Source organism: Hippoglossus stenolepis, chromosome 3, assembly GCF_022539355.2.
Source record: "Hippoglossus stenolepis isolate QCI-W04-F060 chromosome 3, HSTE1.2, whole genome shotgun sequence".
Taxonomy (NCBI): domain Eukaryota; kingdom Metazoa; phylum Chordata; class Actinopteri; order Pleuronectiformes; family Pleuronectidae; genus Hippoglossus; species Hippoglossus stenolepis.
This window is the reverse complement of record NC_061485.1, coordinates 7542643-7563243: the sequence shown is the minus strand read 5'-3', so window position 1 is coordinate 7563243 and position 20601 is coordinate 7542643. Positions and strand designations below refer to the sequence as shown.

The 20601-nt window shown below is 41.2% G+C and overlaps 1 protein-coding gene across 1 annotated transcript in view; it reads right to left on the bottom strand.

The window, feature by feature from the left end:
- Positions 1-20601, bottom strand: part of LOC118104438 (metabotropic glutamate receptor 4) — a 157896-nt gene that overhangs the window by 51616 nt on the left and 85679 nt on the right. Inside the window, exon 3 of the mRNA XM_035151307.2 lies at positions 14563-14779. Coding sequence (XP_035007198.1) covers positions 14563-14779 — 217 coding nt within the window. The remainder of the gene's footprint in view (positions 1-14562; positions 14780-20601) is intronic.

The following is a 20601-nucleotide window of genomic DNA, read 5'->3' as shown; positions in this document are numbered from 1 at the left end:
CGTGGAGATGCTTTATCTTCGAAGCCTTGTAAGTAATTAGATTAACACATTGCTCATCTACCAGTAAAGGACTTAAAGGAGGAACACAGGCCAAACACTGAACTGATAACAGACGACTCAATGACGTGGCAAATTACTTTAAAGTAAAGAAGTTCTTGTGTAGTGACAGTGTTCGTAAAAAATAAGTTTGTAAAAATATGACTACACCTTTAAATATTGTTTTCAAACTGCAGAACAACATAATTATGCTCCTGCAGGTACAGCAGATTTATTTTAGTCTTATAAGGTGAAGAAGGCTCAATGTTGGCGATCACAACAACAGCAGATTCATAACAACGGCAACAACAATTGATTCTCCGGTCCAGGCTTCTGCGAACTGACTCGTCCTGAACTGAACTTTGGGTAAACAGGCTGTTTGTGCAGCAGCCGTGGTGCAGCTGCAGGTTTCTGAGTCCTGCAGCAGGTCTTTTTTCTTGAAGCAGCTTAATTACTGCAGGTCACTTTTTACAGTTTCAGGAAGAAAACGCTGCAACCTGCATCAGCACAGACCAAACAAACAGCCCCTACCCAGAGGCGGGTTCACAATGAGACACCGCACCAGTTCCTTTAAAGGTTAATGTCGATACCTGGTGGATTGAACTCCACTCAAATCCATTTTTAATCACATCTCTCTCTCTCTCTCTGAATTAATCATAAATCCTCTGTATTTTCTTTCCGGGAGCTCGAAAAAACACAGCAGATCTTAATGTCTCTTTTTTTTGTTCATCTATCACCTGCTGCTCAACGGTTTTATTTGACAGAAGGAAAACCGACTTTTTTGCTTTACACTGAACAGAACCACCCCCACCCCCCATTCTTCAGAGAATGGGGGGTGGCACATCCCGAAGAAACAACTCAACTGCCGTAAGAGAAAGAACGGTGTCTTCCTCCTCTGCTTTGAGATGTAGCAGATGACACATTTTGTAAAGTCTCTAAGCAGAGAAGCTCTTTTACCGATGGGACGTTTCCTGACTAGCACGAGGACAGGCTGCACCTGTTGGTGGGGAACCCTCGCCGGCTCACGGCTGTGTGACTGATGCTGTTGTCAGCTGCGAACAGGTGGATGCACCTTTTAAAATTCATGAAACCTCCGTCGAGCCGCGGCCACGGAACAGAGTGAGGGAAAGTGAATTAAACAGAGCTTTCTTTCTTCGCTCGCCTTTTAGACTTTGACCCAGTCTGAATCATTTGTATATGTTGGCAGCTCGGCCCCATAATTGATGCCATTCATTACAGGATTGAAGGGCGGGGGGGGGTTCTAAGGTAGCCACACCATCGCTGAGAGCAACTTGGACTGAGATGATTGATAGGAGGCGAGCTGCATAAACGCTGAAGTGTTGGTTGCCTAAATGCAAGTGAGTGTTACTCTCTGTGCCGGCTCGGGGCGAAGCCATTAATAAACCCTGCAAATGATGATAGCCGTTGCATTGATTGTAGTTTGCAGCCTCTATTCCACCGGCCTCTGTTGCTCCAATACTTTGCCTCAGTAAACACAGGCATCGGAAATTGTTGACCCGACCTGTCTCCGCCATTGATCACCGCGGCGATGTTGGGGACAGCACATTTGCTTTTTGTTTGTGCAGCTGCTTAATTCATCCGCGGAGCTCGCGGACGGTACAGAACGGATCGAAGCGGGAGGAAAAATGGAAGTATGAGATTAAAAAAATATCGATTTCATCCCTGAAAAATGTGGCAGTATCCCACCCTGCTCCCCCTCGAACCCGACAGACCAGGACACCAGGAAATGTTTCAGGACTAAATCCTGCAGGGAAACGCGTCTCTCGTTAGTGTGATCACAACACAGAGGTATGTGAACGTTGTCGGATATTTTTAAAAAAGGTTTTCATTTTGAGCTCTGCTTCATCAGTGTGACAAAAGAACAGATTCACAGTAACTCCGGGCTGATGGAACAGATGTTTCTCTGCGTTCAGCAAACATCTCCTTTTCTTCCAGCCCTTCAAATCCCATCTTGCTTTGTCTCGCCCACACGTCGCTCCCCCCCGTCTCCCCCTCTCTGTTTCAAGTGACTGTTAAGCGCCTTGTCGTTTGCAAAGAAAACGACATGCCCTGAGTCAAAGTGACATTATGTCAAAGTTTTATCCAGTGATTCCTGCCAGACTAAATCACTCTCGCGCTAGACCTCATTCAGAATTCATTTAGAAACGCTCTTTCCAAGCCCCCGTAACTTCAGAAACACTCTCCAGTGTAATGTCTTCAATAACAATTGAAATCCTGAACGCGAGCCAATGTCTTTCACTCAAGTTTTACAAAGAACGTTGCAAACTTCCACGGCTCTTTAGTGGCTGCGAAAATCTCCCGGAAAACAAAAATGGAGGGATTACGTTCAACTTTTTAAATGGCAACAAACAAATGAAAGGGCTGTTTGTTTTCCCCCCTTCCCACTGAAATGCCTGTCTCTTCTTATACTTGCACAAAGGATCGACTTTCACAGCATTTCCTCAGACTCCCACTGTTTGTCTTGGAGATTGATGGGCGGTGTTACATTTTTATGAAGCTATGAAAGGTCTTTTTTTATTTCATGAAACAAAAAAATGGTTATTTTGGGTTTAAGAGGTGAAAAATGAATAAAATGAGGAAAGCGAAATGGGCCATATTTAATATGCCCAGTTAGTCAGAAAATGCAAAACCATACATACAAAACACATCAATCAGCGTTTTGCAGAGTATAAATCCCAATGGAGTGTGCTTATCTTTTTTTTTATTCCACCACCCGCTTTGAGGAAAACACCTCCACGCAATTTATTAATGCATGGCAGGAGCACTTCTCCTCAGCTGCCGTCGTAAAAGCTCAGGAATAATGCTTCTGACGTTCCCTACAATCAATTTTTGATATTTAGCCCAGCCTACACATTCTCCTGATTTCATCTGGGCTAATGGGACAATTGGAATCCTATTTGTGTCTCACTGTGCAGCCTATTACCATATGGAAATCTTGTTGAAAATACAGCATCACTAAATGAAATTTGTTTGCTGCCATCAAGGATATTTCAGCACACGGCGATCAGAAATTGCCTGGTTTCAGTCGTGTGTGCGTGCCAATGTTTTCCCATCACACAAGGCTCCAGAGCCCCTGTTGAAACCCCCGCCTCGCTAGCACCTATCCCATCACTTCCAAATACTACCCATCAAGCTCCCTGTGCAGGAATGAAAGCACATTTATCCCCCATCAGAGGAAGCACACACAATTTTAGGAAATCATTGCAACTCTGTGACGGTGGGGAACACTGCGGAGCGATAAAATATTATGGAAACAAGGCAAAAGGTTGGTTTTCATTGTTATGGGACACCGAGCGCCCTCCTCAAGCAGATGTGTGAATATTCTGCTTGGGACAATATTACTCATCGCTGCTGTTAAACTTTAAATACAGATACAGGGATGGATCAGTCACAGTTGGACAGTAAATCACTAAATTATTGAGTTTGGCTTCATCATAAGGTGCAATGATCCACATTTCAAACGGGTGCAGGGAAAGTCCAGGCCTACTGGTATAAAATCCAAGTGAATAACCTATAATATGACTGTGATTGGTTAAGATAATCGTTATTTTTTTTTATCGGAATCTGTTCCAAAGCATTTTCACTGATTAGCTTTTTTAAAGATAAATTCCAACTGAAAGGAATAGAGAAGAATCCACTTGTTTTTTCATAGTGTAAATAAAAAGGAATGATGACATTTTGATGAATCAACAGCATATTGTGGATTTAGTTTGAAATTGAAGAACTTTATCAAGTCACTTTATCCAGAACCAGCTCACAGCCTTTCACAATGAGCGAACTAGCTTTTAATTGAGATAACAAGCACCACAGTGCTAACAAGCCAACCCACTAACAGCTAACTAGCTCATAGGCCATAGCAGCATCATCTTAAGTTGTGCTGTTGGCTGGTTTGCAGCAGCAGCTCATGGATGTTATGAATAACACGTATCTAGTTAAAAATGAATAGAAACGTATGGCGAGCTAAAAACAGCAAGGCACATAAACTTTACCGGCTAGTTGTCTTACTTGCTTGGCCATATTTTCTGTATTAACATCGGCGGCCGTTTTGCTCTGTGGACTGCAATGTGAACTAAGGCTTGGTTCTGTCGTCATATTTCAGAAAACAAGCCGACGCAAACCTCGTGGAAATATTAAACCCCCCCCAACGTGTGCACTCGACTGTTTTCAAATTTCAATTTTCATCCACACAACAGAAGAGTGCAATCACACCACTCTGCACACACAGTAAATCAAACCAGCTCTCGCTCCGTGATGAAGAACCCACCGGTTTATGCTAAAGATTAAACTCCTCCGGTTTCAATAGGAAACACAGAAGTGGATGGGTTTTAGCCAAAGCCACTGTTTTTGAGAGGGGAAGAAGATGAGAAGCGGATTAAACAATATTATCCAACCAAACTCTGATCCCCTTTGATTATTTTAGATTTGTGTGAGTATATCCTCCTCTCTTCCTTTGTTAAATCGTATTATTGTCGCTGCTGGAATGACCTAATTTCCCCAAAGGGATCAATAACTCTAACTCAATAATCCAATCTCAAGACTGATGCGGCTCTACTTCGCCTATGGGGGCATGGATTTGGTAATCCAGAAGTGTGCAAATCAGAAACTGTGTGAAAACAGCAGCAGACATCACTTTAAAGGTCTTTGACAGTGTGGGCAGATAAAACCACGGAAACGTTTTGTTCCTGGAAGCAGTCCAGATAATAATTAACAATGTCCAGACGTCCCTCTGTACATTTCAGGAACCCCAAACAGAATTCCTGGAAACATTATCAGCATGGGACAAATAATTGAGTTGGTGGTCTGTTCCCAGAAGACAGGTTTGTCCGTCGCAGCGCTGGGGTCGGTCGTCTGGCCGACAGAAAGCGATGCACTTTATTTCAAAATGTTACAAGATTATTTTCCGATTCAGCGGCATTGATTTGTGTGGATTAATCCAATTAAGAAAGTATATTAGTCTGAGCAGTGGCAGCCGCCCCAGCCAGCGAGGGAAAGACTTCCTGTTGATGTGATGCAACAAACTTGTGAATAAACGGATGTCGCGCTTCTATTCACACTGATTCATTTCCAAGTGACCTCTGGGAAGCACAGTGCAAAACGCACCACAGCCAAAGAAGAACAAAAATCTCATGCAGTTTTTGTTTTACTTGCAGAAACACAGGAAGCATCTTACGCAAATTGGCAAGGAATTAGATTTTGTACCTTCTCCTCTGAGAGGAACCTGCAGTTTTGCCAAAAAGCCGTTCTAACCACAGAGAAAAGTGACTCATATAATGGAGCGACACATTTTCAAAAATCCAGTTAAATAACTGGATTTTCAGGGCTGACACGTAAAGCTGAACTGTTTTGCATAAATTGTTTTCAGAGGTTGTTGTGTCTCAGAGAAAAAAAAGTTTTGTTGATGTGTTCCTTGGAAATCCCACGTTCACAGCTCTACCCTATAAAAGAAAAATTTGTTTTAAGTCTGTCTGTGAGAGGAAGTGGCCGCCACCACATTGCATTGTGGGTAATCAGTGTCTCATTGCCATGGTTTAGAGGCAGCTATAGTGATAGCAAGTGGGGAAGAGGGAAAATAAACTGTAAACATGTTATTGACACTGATAATTCTCATATACAATAACAACATAAATAAATGAAAGAGTGCCAAAATATATGTGTCACTTTGTGGCCACTGTTTTTGGGTCTATTCATCTACACATACATATATTCATACATTCTTTATTCCTCTCATCCTTTAAGAGTCGTGGTGAGGCTGGAGCTTCTCTCAGAGGTGTGTTACCCAGTGGACCGGCTGCCCCCCCCCATCACGGGGCTGACACATTAAGACCTGAAGACAAATCCACGCCCACATTCCCACCTCTGGGCGGTTCAGACTCAACACTTGACCTTCAGACTGTGGGAGGAAGCCCGGGGACCTGGACGGACCCCCCCACAGAAGACCTGGTCTTTAACCACTGCACCACAGTGCCGCCCCGACATCTTTACAATCAAAAGCAAATCCAGCACAACCGCTCTGCCTTGATTTATTAACATCAGTGTTTCTTAAAACTTTCCAAAATGTGTTATATCATCGATATGTTAATTGCTAAGGTTGTTAGATAGAGGTACGACATTATATTAAAATTTTAATATTCTCATTTAAAATTCAGTCCTGCTCAGCAACCCTGCAAAGGTTTAATACCTGAGAAGTGAGTCAAAACGTAATCTCTACGAAAAGACAGAATTCATAACTGAGCTGTACTTTGTTATTATGAACTTTCTCTTTTTTAATTCAAAAATCAATCAAGAGATTATCTTTGAATTTAACACTGTGTCATTTTGCAGCAATGACTGACACTGACTGTCAAACGCCGTTAACTCCTGTATTTATCCAATTAGTGTTAAAATGATCATTTGTAGCTTCAATACCACAATGATGCCTTCGAGTTCAAGATATCATGTTCTCTCGTTTTCATCAAAACTCTGTAATATTGAATAGTACAATATGTAATCCTAACAGAAAGATAATTCAATTCATTTTCATTTCATTTGTAAAGCACCAAACCACAACATACATTATCACTGTGGAGTCGTTCACAAAGGGCTTAATAGAAGCTGAGAACATCTTCTGACAGAAGTGATTCTGATTCGTTGTAATGGAGAGCAGCTGAATGAGAATAGGAATTAGTTTGGAGAATTGTAATCCAGATTAGCTGCATGAGCCGTCCAATTTACATTATTGTTTTACGTTGTCAAATTAAAATCTGTTCTTGCTCTATATGGATTAGATAATTGCAGAGTCGAGCATATTTCAAAATCGAATCCCTCGGTCTTGAACCTCCGTCCGTACTTTTACAATTTTCTTTTTCCATTTCTTTCCCAAATCATTACACAGCCCAGCTTTCAATTTGTTGCATTTTTACAATACTTGAAGTCTGTACTTCTGTAAGTGGATAAAATATTAAGCCCAATAAATGTCATTTGAGCTCAATTTCCTACGCACATGACAAGGAAGCACGTTTGATGTCTTTTCGTCAGGATCCATTATCTGGTTTTTTTCATGTAACTATTTATGTACCATATTAGCTTACCAGCCACTAACCTTATCTGTACCGGTTCACATTGCTCTTTGTGGCCAATTTGTGCAGCCTCCTTCGGGTACTTCAGGATAAATTAAACTGCAGCATCGCCCCCCCATAGCCTCCCCCACACCCTAATCCACTGCTTTGCTTCTCTGTCTTTCTAATTCTCTCATCCGTTTGAATATTTATTAATATGAACCTTTACATCACAAAGTAAATGCTCCCATATCTAAAAAAACGTGTGCTTAAATCCCCATGCTGCACCTGATATATGTATATAGGCCGTCTAACATTTCCTCCGGGTATCTGGTCCTTAAGATCAAGGTCGAAGTGGCAGTGCTTGCTTAAGAAAATTGCCATTTACACTATCTCTGAATTAACGGAGATACATAACCGTTATGTCACTGACAGGAAGCCCCTGAGAGAGAGAGGGGGAGGGAGAAGATGAGTGATGATTATTCAGCCATTCGCTTTGCCCAATTAAGCAATGACACGTAATTGTTTAAACAAATTGCAACAAGACATATCTGCGGCTCTCAGGGGTCATTTGCGTGATGTCAGATAATAAATAAAGACATAACTGGCTGACGCGCCACCCAGGGGTGTGAACCGGAGATTAAGAGGCCATATGGATGGAAGCAGGAACATCACTGACTGTGCTGTGATCTCCTCCCCGGGTGACTGCGGCCACTTAGAATACAGATGTTCTCAGATGTGGTCCTGTTGCTCTGATTGGAGCCATGCTTTTCTCTAATCCAATCACCACAGGCGGCTGCGTTATCCATCGATTTACCTCGCAACCAAAATGTGGCTCTAAGAGGTTTGAGCCACAGTTTGACCACCCTTCACCAAATCACATGATAAGAAATGTGAAAAGTAAATACAACCCCTGGGGCAAAAAAGAAATTGTCAATAAAATAAAATGCATTCTTACTTTTAAATTCAGGAAGTGAAAGTGAAAAAAGTAGAAACATAATAATAACAGTATTCGTGCGTCGTATAAAAGTCGGAGGCCCCGAGGTGTCTGAACTCTTGCATATGACTCATTAATCCACAGATGAAAATAGACACACAAATATCACACTGTTCACCTCTGATCTGAGACATATTTATGTAAAACAACAGTTCTCTGCTAAAAAGAAATCTGGCGTTCACATTTTAAAGTGGCAATCTCAAAGGTGGTGGTATAACATCAGATGTGGTTTAGAACTACAGGTCATAGAATTCTGGTGTCAGCTCATGTTTTGCCAGTTAAATGCCTTTAATGCGAAGCAGCAGGAAATGCTGAGTTTATATGAGCAGTAAGTAAAGACAACTTTTTTTACCTGGAATGTCGCTGCATACACCCAGTTTGAAAATATACTATATACTATATAAATACTGCAATACTTTCATCAGTGGGCCAATTGCTAAATCACCAGTGTGTTACCTCATACAACAATATGATAGGTATTATTTAAATATCAAACATCATCATGGAAGATATTTTTTTAGCTGTTTTCTAAAGATTTACGTTGTGAGCTTAGGGCTGCGAGTTGGTAATGAGGGCTGGACTGACAAACTGTTGGCTTTGGTCTTTTCACTATTGGATTTGTTGACTGAAGAAGAAAATACATTGTCGTTAACTTTGTCCATTACTTAAATTATTTAAAGAAGGAAACTTCGGATAAACCAGCACAACTTAGACAAGAAGAAGTTAATAAAGATTCCAGTATCTAGCTCATGATTTACTTTCTATTACCAGGAATAACCTCAACCCAGTTTGTTCCTCGCATCTACCAATAAATCACCTAGGAGCAAAGCAGAGTTGTTTGTGTCCCCCCCCCCCCCTTTCTTCTTCTTCTTCTTCTTCATCTTCTTCATTTTACATTCCTCCCATGTGCTCCTTCCCCGCTCTGTGGCTAATGCTTGTAATCCTCCTCATCAAACAGGGACGGCAGCTACTCCATTAGCACGGATTCTCATGTTGATGTCAGCCAGGCCATTGGTTTGCGAGGGGAATCTTGTTAGGGCTCTTATTGACATTGTGTTTCATTAACTTGATTAATGACATCTATTGGGTCTCGGCTCCACAGTAATCAACATCTCTGCAGAGAGGGGCTGTCTGCAGCCACAGATGAGACTCTCTGGGCCTCCGCTGCCCAGTGGTCGACACTTGACTGGCCCGTCCGTCTCCTGTTTGTTTCCTAAAGGCTGCACTCACAGAGAATCTTACATTCATAAATACCAAAGTAGTGCGAAGAGCGCGAAGTAGACCCTGGATGACCATTAAAACTTTCCATTTCCTGAGTGTGTTTCAGAGAACAGGCCCTTTGAAATGGAAGAAATGTGTCCATATCGGCCAGGAACACATTAGTTAAGAGGCTCCTATGGTAACATATTTCTAAAGCTCATTCCCTAATGTTTGCTTGAATAGAAATACAATAGGTTCATTGCCAGGAGAACAGCAAGACTTCAAAGAACCCGAACAACCATATAGATCATTTGTTCCATTAATGTCTCCCGAAGTAGTGACGCAACACAAGAAACTAATTGTTAAGGGAACAATTGTGGCTTTGGCTAAAACAATTGTTTGGAATAAAATAAGTACCTCCGTATGATTACAGGACATCTGTTGTCATGGTGACCGGCATCGGCTCTCAGATTCACACGGGAAACAAACAGCTCTCTCCTGTGTTTTGTTGAACAGTTCATCCCACCACAACTTCGTAACAAATATTATGACAAATATTCCTTTTAAACTCCTTTTACAGGAGACTCGAAGTTCTGGACAAACATCCGAAAGGACGAAAAAGACACATTTTCTCACATCGGATGTTTTTCCTGAGCTGGTTCTTACACAGCAAAGTGATTTTTTTTTTTTTTTATCCATCTCCGTGTTTCCTTCATCTGCTTTTACACCCGCTCCCTTGTGGGCAGGTGAGGTCACACGCTGGGGTCGGTGAATGTGAGATGAGAAGCCGCTCACCTCAAATACCCCACGCGGAGGAACAGAGAAGGTCACTGACTCCCAGCTCTGAGCACTGTTTGCCAGTGAGGTGAGATACAAAAAGGAGAGATCAGAAAAAACCCACCTGGAATTCATATTTACGTTTCACCGTCTTGCTTCTCACTCACATCATATTTGCAAGCTCTCTTAAGGGAGCTGGTGCAGCTTCGAGCAGGTGGCTGCTGGGCTGCCGGGGAGCCAAGTCTCATAATTAGATTTTATTTTTTGGGACTATTTTCTTGCTGAATTCAGCACAAATCAGGCAAAGCGATAGCAAAAGTGCAGCCGTGAATTTTCAATATATTTGTAATACAATATGCCAACATTAAGTCAAAGGACACTAATGGCTTACTGCAGTAATGACAGTGTTTTCAATTGAGACATCAAAACTAAATGCTTATCACTTGGCAGGAAATATAACTACAGCTAATATCTGTTGATGTTCTCAGAGCCAATTATTTCTTATTTGACTTGAAAGTGTTGATTGGAGAGATATAAATATATCCACTGTGAGGTGGAACAAACCTGGAATTAACTTCATCTTCAAAGGCTGATTCATTTTATTTCTTTCACGCAGACAAAAACAAATTACCAAATGATTTAGAATTCACACTTGTAGAAGGTTACTGAGAAAACAAGCGACATTAAAACACATGTTGAGCGATAAATATAGTATAATGCTCGAGAGTCAACCGCTGATAAATGTCAGGGTGCAGCACATTAGAGCTGCAGTAAACAATCATTTCCTGCTAATTTAATAGATTTACTGTCTTCTTTTTTTTTGATTACTCGACTCCTTGTTTAGTTTCAAACGGTAATAACATATTAAAATGTTTCCCACCACATTTCAGAGCCTCGTAAACCTGATGATATTCACAAAAACAATAAATCCTCTCAGGTCAGAGGCTGCAAATTATTTAACAACAGAGACGTTGAGCTGAATAACAAAACCTGTGTTGTGTTTATGAAAGGAAAGTTACAAACATTCGAAAAAAGTGTATAAATTCTACAAATTCTGTGCAAAATGATGTTGCACTATTTCTTTGCTTTTCTTCAGCTGCAGGCTAAGTAAGTTTTGGTCGTAGAAAGATTACTAATATGCTTTGATATGATCTGTGTTGTTAGCATGTAGCAGCAGGATCGTCAGTACCAGCCGAGTGGACGTGTGTAGTTTGTGGTTTTTGTTCGAAAAGTCTGATTTAGTTGTTTGCTGTTTGATTTGTGTTTTGGTGAATGTGGTTATCATGTTCTAACCAGTTTGTCCATAATTGAGAAATCTGTATTTCGTACATGTCACCTCGTTGCTGTGTGTAATAAAAATAACCTGACTTGGGGATTTCTCTTTAAGTTGACTAAATATTTAAAGCTGTGAGGTGTTCTTGGGTCGGGCTGTTTTCAAGCATAATGTTTTCATTAGTGATGAGCACGTAACTCTGTTCTTCTTCTTTTTTTTCCAGACGGCAAAGGAGTTCCGTGGTTTTGAAACGACACCGAGACTTATTTTAAGCAACACAAGTTCCTCATTTATTTATACGTCTCTCTTTGAGCTCAACTGTGTCTCAAAAGTTTGCAAGGAAACGAATCCTCGGATAAGGAAGATCATTTCAAATTTTTATAGGTTGTATTTGATTCAACTGAAAATTATCTTTAATAGAATGTAAGGTCAGTTTTTCATTGTTTTCTCATACTTTCTCAGCCCTCTTCTGTGATACGACCACATCAGTCTTCATCCAGACTCATTCCAAACTTGGAAACAATTTGCAGGGACATGCATTTCCTGATTTTTCCACTCTGATAAAATCCCTGGCATGTTTTTCACCCAGCACGACTTGCTCTCCTTCCCTCGGCTGTCCCCGACTCGTGCCTGGGCGATTAAGTGTTCAGGCAGCGACAGACATAATTGATGAACAACCACAGCCGAGTTGGTTTTATTCTGTGCCGGCACACTGCAAACTGGAGACATTACCAGGGCACCTTTAAGACTCATTCTGCTAATTACACTTGAACATAGTCGACAAAAACACACTCAAACTGCTCAGGCGATCTTTCAGCTGAGTAAACTTTGGGAGTAAACGTAAAAAGAGAAGAGGATTTCAAAGATGCATATAGTGAGCAAAATGTTCACTGCCGAACATTTTGACTGAACACATTTATTTAACCTCAATCTCACTTTATAAACAGATGGTTTATATTTGGGGCAAAAGGGACAGACGTGTTCACACTGACAAGAAAATAACTTTTGTTTGTCTGTTATTTAGCAGGACTACGCAAAAACAAATGTGCGGATTACAACAAAACTTTAACTGGAAGGAGGTTTTGGGTCAGGGAATAACTCAATAAGTTTTGGTGTGGATCCAGATCAGGGGGTGGATCCAGGAATTGTTTTTTTCTCTTTGTGAGAAAAGATGCTTTTTTAACATTTTCCTTGATTTCTGAGAGAAAATCGCTGTGTAGTTTGATGCAGATCCAAATAAAATTCTAGTGAATTTAAATGTGGCTTTATCTGAGTGCTGTCTTAGTTAAGACTATGAAATGGTCCTGGTCCCAACACATGTTCATTACAATACCAGAGATAAACAGTAAATAGACCCAGAAAGAATCTGGGTAAAGGAGTGCGAGCGAAAGCCGTCACTGTCCAGTACAGACGATTAAAACAAGGTGTATGTCTAACTACGGTTCTCTGAATCGTGTATCACCATCAGATGTTATATTCAAGCCCTGAATACGACTGCAAACAGCTGAGAGGCTCTGGCTTAGACAGCGAGGGAGACAGAGGAGCGCTGCAGTAATGGTCTGACAGAGGTGTGAGGGGGGGCTGGAGTATCAAAGGTCGCAGGGTGCCATGGGGGAGGGGTGTGGGGGTGTGGGGGGCTTGAATCAATCTCTTTCTGCAGCGATGAAAGGGCATGTTCAAGCTAAAACGGAGTGTTAGGCTTGCACTTCAAAGTTGATCCTCAGAGGGTCCTGCAGCATTGGCAGCCCCTCCACATTACACATGAGTGTGTTAATTATGTAGCATGATTTTTTTTTTTTTACGTAACTGAACGCAGCTTCAAAGCCCCCTTCACATCAATCATAGGCGTGCGCTCCGCTGAGGTCACCCAAGGTTTAGGACCTCCGCATTGTGACTGAGGGGATTGATAATTACCTGAAAACAACTCTTCTTCTCCTGGGCTGCAGAGATGCTGCTTAATGCCAAGAAGTCACCAGTGTCACTCCTTGTGTGTGTCTGTGTGTGTGTGTGTGTGTGTGTGTGTGTGTGTGTGTGTGTGTGTGTGTGTGTGTGTGTGTGTGTGTGTGTGTGTGTGTGTGTGTGTGTGTGTGTGTGTGTGTGTGTGGGTGGGCCGTCGCTTTAAATCTATACTCAACATGGTGGATCTGTGAATGTGTCAACAAACGGGACAAGCAACTGAATCTATAGCAAAGTGTGATGCAGGGAACCTAGGATTTTAACCAGCAGACAGTTTGCTCATCTAGTGGCAGACCCATTTATTAGTTGACTGTCACAGTCGGGAAATCATCATGAATGTAACTGAGAATAAAAAAAAGCATTCTTCTCTCAGAAGTACAATTTATTGAAAAAAACTACTCAAGTACATGTAACGGAGTAAATGTGATGCGTTACTACCCACCTCCGGTATCTGTGTTTACTGATATGCACAGATTTGACAACTTTTATTTTATAGAATAAACAATGTATCATTCCTATTATTGTTATATTTCAATTCACTTTGTGTAAAGGGTTGAACTTACATGTTAAAATTGGGATCCCACTCTGTGTTGTTACCTTCGCTGCAAGTTTGTCCTGCAAATAACTATCATTTGACCCTGTGTTTACATTGTTCTCTGACAAACCAGAATTAAAAGGCTGCATCGATCAAAGCTCAGCTTTGGCAAGAGAAGGGACGAGATGAGGAGATGAGAGGAAGAGAAAGAGACGAGGTGATGAAGATGAGAGAGGAAGAGCAGGTTCCCGCTCACGCTGCCCAGGATTAACGTGTTTTTTACCCCCACGATAAACTGAGCTCATCACATTCCAACAAAGTCGGCCCTATTACTACAGAAGTTTTTGTAATGACTGTGAAACCGAATCAACAACATAATTAGCATTATTATAGCATCATAATATAGCTTCTGTATATAGTGTTAATACATTAATGTATATAAACATTTTCCTCAGGTTTATGTGCTGTACCTAATGTCTTATAATGCACATATGTAAATGCATGTAAATCAGGGGAGTAACAAATTTGTTCCGCTGTGTTAAATATTAAATATTTCTCATTCATTCATCGCTGTTTCCTATGTTCTGAGATCAAAACTAACATTTGACCTCGCTAATTGATTTCCGCTCGCATGTCTCCGGGCTTAACCGATTTTCCACAGTGCAGTACGTTGGCATGGATCGCATCTTCCCACGCTGCGGTGGAAATGATTTACGAGGCCGAGTGCACTCACCGTCCTCCCGAGACTTCTGAATAAACGCATCGACGCCGCTCTCTCCGTAGTTTCCCTCGGAGGCCACGGTGGAGACGTAGTTCCAGCGCATGGCCTTGACGATGTCCACCATGGCCTGGGCCTGGTAGGTGTCCGGAGGCACCACTCGGGAGAAGAAGTCGTAGCGGGTGTTGTCGCTGAGCTCCGGAGCCGTGGAGGCGTAGCTCACCTGGGGTATCTGCGAAGGAAAGGAAATTGATAATATCATGAGCTTGGAGTAGCCTCTAGTGAAAATAGTTTGGGAAAGAGAGTAAAGAATAGAGAGGAGGAGCGGTATTTGTGTAATACCCTCCAATAACAAGGCAATCCAGAGTGCTTTACATGAGACATAAAAACCATTGAGATATAAAAGAAACACGAGGCGAAATAATAACACACAAATAGGATTTAAAAAGAAAACAGAGGATAAGCATGAATGAGATTAAATGGAAGAATACAAATTACAGTGAAGCTACAGTGCGGTGCAAGATGTGAATAAATAGTCCCAAATTTAATTTCATAAAAGGTTTGTGGTGAGCGGAAACATCTGAATTGTTGATTTAAACAAACTGGAGCCGGAGCGAGCCTCAGGGTTCTCAGATATGTGGAGCGTAAAAAAACTAAACGCTGCTGTTTAGTTTTTGACTCCGGGAAGCAGGAGAAGATCTGTCCCCAGGAATCTGAGATTCAAACTAATGTGTAAACCATCCGGTGCTTTGTGGACCAACAGTGGCATTTAAAATTCAGAGAAGAAGGTAATATAGCGATGCTGAGATGGAACGTGGAGGAATGGGATCTAATTTACTGGTTTTAGTGAAGACGTTTTGAATAAGATGCTGCTGGGAGTTTTCAGAGACTGGTAAGGAAACAATATTCGAGTTTGATGATGTAAAAAACATTGACAGGTTTTCTAAATCTGCTGTAATCAAATTTATTTTAGTCATAATATAGTGTCAAGATGAAAGTTGACATCAACTGACAGATTTAACAAACAGTACATCACATACAAAACATCAAAACATACATGACAGGACATCTCCATGTAAGAAAACAGTTTAATGATCACATGACCATAGACGTCTATAAAGATGGACGACGCATCTCTACCTCCTCCCATTCTATGAAGATGCTGCTAAAATAGATCGGCCGCCATCTTGTGCTTTGGATGTCGCTTTGAACCTGAATCTGTGCATAAGCGATCAGGAAATGGAGCCGCGGTATCGAGTTCTCGTCGCTAGACATACTCGACCAAGATCAGTGGTCAATCATGATGTTTCATCCTGTTTTTAAAGCATCAATTAAATAATTAAAAGCAGACTCCCAACATTCATCGGTGTGATACATCTAGAATGAAAGAAAGTACTTTCACGTGACCCGTCCACTAATATGGACGAGGCGAGGTTTGCGAGCTATGCTGCGTCCAGCCACTTGGGACAGATCACTGTCATGTCGTCCATCTTTATGTACAAACTATCGTTAAAAAATGAGACGAGTAGAAATTATAACCAGATTTTCTCGGAACAGCCTGCCTCCGTTTTCACACTCACAACAGAGCCGCTGATCCCGACACCCCACCGAGTCTTTTAACGCCCCGGCCTCCGCGCTCTGCGAAGCTGCGGCACGCGGCCCGCTCCACAAGCTGAGGCGATGAACATGTCAGACTCATGAGCAGACGGCGCTGGCAAACACAAACATGTTTCTTTTACACGCCACTAAAATGTGCTCGCTGGGCTGCTGCCTCTTACCTTTCCTAAAGATAAACAAATAGTTTTTACTTGTCTTTACACTTTCCAGCGCCGCAGGGCACACAGCGGCATTTGTATTAGCAAAGCTGTATAAATGTGAAGAAGTTGCATCATGGCCAGTTTCTTGCTGCTCCCACGGCTCCAAAGATTTTTTACTGATGCGTGTGTTCAAGAAAGAAAAGTATTACATAAGAAACTTAAATAGAGAAAATAAATAGGTCAGCTGCAGCGTGAAGCCGTTCTTGGTTGACCATCATTTTATGTGAGGGTTTTTTTCTGGTGCTTCTTGTTGTTGTGTTTCTCGAAGCAGGAGACCATTTCCACTGAATGCACTGTGTCATTTTTTGGAATTGGGTAAACGGTGTTTGTGTAAATGGAATTGTTAAAATCCCAACGGCACACGGTGATTCACCAAACAGACGGGAGGGGTGTTTCCAGGTAATAACCCACACTGTGCCTTTTTGATGAGGATCTGCCGTCGTGCTTTTCTTGTGGGTCTCTCAACAAAATGAGGGGGAAGGTGCTTTCAGTGAAACACGATCCTAATGAAAAAAACAGCCCGTTCTCCCTCCAGATGCCTCTTTGCCACATGCAGCATTTCATTATCACAGACAGCAGACCTGTAGGCTGGGACACACACACACACACACACACACACACACACACACACACACACACACACACACACACACACACACACACACACACACACGCTGTGGCTCTGCGAAGTTATTTGGTAAAAAATACAATCCAGAGTTTTTCTTGAATGGCTCTTGGCGACGGAATCCAGGTTAACAAAGATGGTGGAAAAGATAACAACATTTTGAAAGATATTGATATAGAAGGGAGCTAATAAATTATACTGAAAACACTGGTGAGTCAGCATGAACCTTTTTGTGTTAGTATGTTAGTTGTTAGCATGTGAGGACACCACTTAAATGGTTGAATGCTGCAAATGTGTATAAATGTCTAAATGGAGGTGCCAGACTATTTACAGGTGTTTGTGTAAATGTCAGATATAAATAGTCTTTAATTTACAAATGTAAACAACAAAGACGTGAATCGTGGTTCAGACTTTCAAGTGTGAGAGCAATCTAAGAGTGTACTTGTTTAGCATATTCAAAAAATATGTTTTAAATAATAATAAAAATTGGATTTACTCATTTATTCTGCTTAAATATATAAATTAAAACACTTAAAATAATGTCTATTGTCTTTCTTAGGATTGTAATGCTTATTGTATGTGGTTTAACGTATTTGGTGTATTTTGTTTAATTGTGTGTTTGTCATTTTTTTGCTTAATAAAATATGTTTTACTTCATAAACACTCACCAGTATTACTTATGTATTGTTCCTATAATACCTAATATTGTATTTACTAACTACTCTAGTGTCAGTTCACCTTCATCATCCATCTCATGTTTTACCTTATGTGTCTGTGTATGTTTCATCTCATCTGTTTCTGTCCAGTTTCATTTCTGCAGGCTGAATCTAAGCAGGTTTTTAAAATGCAATGTGTTCGTACTACTGACAAAATAATGTCTGTTCAGTCAGTTGGAGTTTGCACAAAGGAAATGGAGCAGCTACTCTCAGCTGAGTGTTGAAACTGTTCCTAAATGATATGCTTTACTAAATTGTGTATTTTTGGAGTTTGTTTCTGGCCTTTTTCAGTCTCTGCCACCGCTGCCTTCTCCTTGCGTGTCCAAGTTCAGTTCGAAATATATTCACAAAGACAGGTTAGAGGCCAGAGTCGCTGAGGTACTTCCCTTTAGAACCACAGTCCTTGAGATGATCCGCTGAGTGAGCCTCAGCTCAGGAAAACATGAAATAATGATATGGAATAGTGGAAATAATGGAACTGAGTGTATTCATGGAGGGGACTTTACAAAGAAAGTATAACATTCTTGTGATTGAGGTCGTTTAGAGGAGAAGGACAGAACTCGAATCATGGCCTCGCAGTTATCCAAGTCTGACCAGACTCACTAATATATGTTATGAAGATTTAGAAGGAATTTATATAATAACTCCGGAACGCTCTGTCTCTCTGTGGTTTGCGTATCTGCTGCATATCGGCTTTGTAAAGGGCTCAAGGAAGTAATGTTAAATTTGATATGGACATGTGATATGTTCAATATTAATACACTTTGAATAAACAGGCGACCAGCAGCAGCAGCAGCTCTCTATTTGCAGCAGCTCAATTACTGCAGCTCACTTTTACAGTTTCACAAAGAAAAGCTGCAACCAGCATCACCACAGGACAAATGAACAGGCAGGTCTGCAACAGGCAGATAAAAGTTATGATAAAAGTTATAAAGTGTATTTTATCATAGGAAGTTTGACTTAAAGTCACATTAACTGTCGAACTCCAGCTTCTCCCAAGGGTCGGAAATGCAGCCACCGGTTAAATACAGAATTTAATTAAATATTTTGCTATTTGTTTAAAATTCCCCAGAGAGACTCCTTTCAAATTAAGCAAAGATGTTCAATTAGACAAATGGACTAACGGATTAGATTTGGTTGATCAAAGGACGAGATCACAGCGGCTTCGCAAACATGTTTTTGGCCTCATGCGATCTCAGGTCTGTCCTTAGTAAAGGTAAAGATCTTTTGAATCTTGGTTAATTCATTCAGATTTTTTTTCACGTTTCTATGCCTGATAACATTTGATCTTATCTACTCTCTTGTACGTCTTTTACTGCATCTTTATCTTATTTTTTATTATTTTCTTTCTATCCATACTCGTGTTGTTTTCCCTTTGCCTCGCTGGTTGAGAACTGTGGCTCCTCTCCTGATGTTTTTAATGTGCTACATTAATAAATCTGACTTGAATTCTCCAGTTAAGGCCAAAATCCCGTGTTTTGACTTTGACTCGTGACATTTGTTCGAAGTCTAATCTGCGAAGTGAACCTTTGAACCTTTGGACTAAATTTGAAGAAAATCCCTCACGGATAAAGTTGTTCCTTGAGAAATACGCAGTACTGCAATCAAGACATTTCTAATAAGGTCTCTGAGCCTCCCTGTAATGGTGAGTTCTGTGGAATTAACACCACATTAAGGGGTTTGCTGTCCCCCCCCCCCTGTGTTGGGGATCAAACGGAGACAGATGAGTCCTGCACTGCACCAACTAATCAAGTGTTTCTTTACATCATATGGACAGAACGCAGCTGAGGTGTCCTGCAGGAACTCTAATAACTCATGAGTATGCACAGCATGGTGCCCGGATTACAGTGTCGAGCTTCCCTGTTGTGTGTCTTGCATCTAAAATGAGCGAAAAAGTGCAGGAGCGCGGGAAGAAAAAGTGAATCATCGCTATAAAAAGTGAAAAAAAAAGTGCCTGGCATGTGACATTCTCAGCTGTGACACCCAACGTGCCCGCTTGCCAAGGAACTCAGGCGAGTGAGGCACTGTGTCATTGTAGTGACGATTAGCAGGTACAGATCCGGACTGAAAATAGCAGATCCCTGTAACGCCGTGTCAGTCTGACAATCTGTCACTTCCTGCGGAGGTGACAAGTTGCTGTTTACCGAAAGAGACGTGTAAACTCTGCCGTCACGACCGTAATATTCCATATTCTTGCTTGTCGACCTGAGCCCGCGTGCTCTCGGCATCGGGGGCACCTGAGATTGTGAAATGCGGTGGGAAAAAAAAACAACGCTTATTATACTAATTTTAGAAGAAGTGTTTTTTGCATGTGATTGAATGAAACGAGGCATCGGCGTGTGAATCATGCCCCGGTGCCATATTCCATTATGTCCATTTGACTGTTATAAAAAGCTGTTGGAGCAGCACCTGTCTCTGCTCGTTATTTAGTCGACTGCCTGGATTTCAACACTCAGCTTGAACTCAACACATTCTGAAAATAAATCATGTTACAAGATCCCCTCCCTGAATCTATTTCGTCTCTGGGTTTTATTTCATCCCATAGTTTACCTTTATATCAGATTTATCCTGTTCACATCTCCTTTAGCATCTTATTATTAAACCGTTATTATTTCATCTTTATGTTTTTCTCATCTCTTTCAAGTTTTATCTTTGTTTACCTGCATTTGGTGTTTCCACGTTTCAAATTGATGAGATTCCTGATAGTGTTTCCTCAGTTCCTCAGTTAATAGTGTTATGCTCTGTGCGTGGTTTAAGTGGAGGTACTGGTTTTTATTACTATTATTGTGTAAAGATCTATGTGTAACATTGCTTGTATGTGTTATACAAATAAAATTTGATTGATTGATGTGGACATGCATTGATATTTACAGTAATTCTGCAGATTTACTGTATC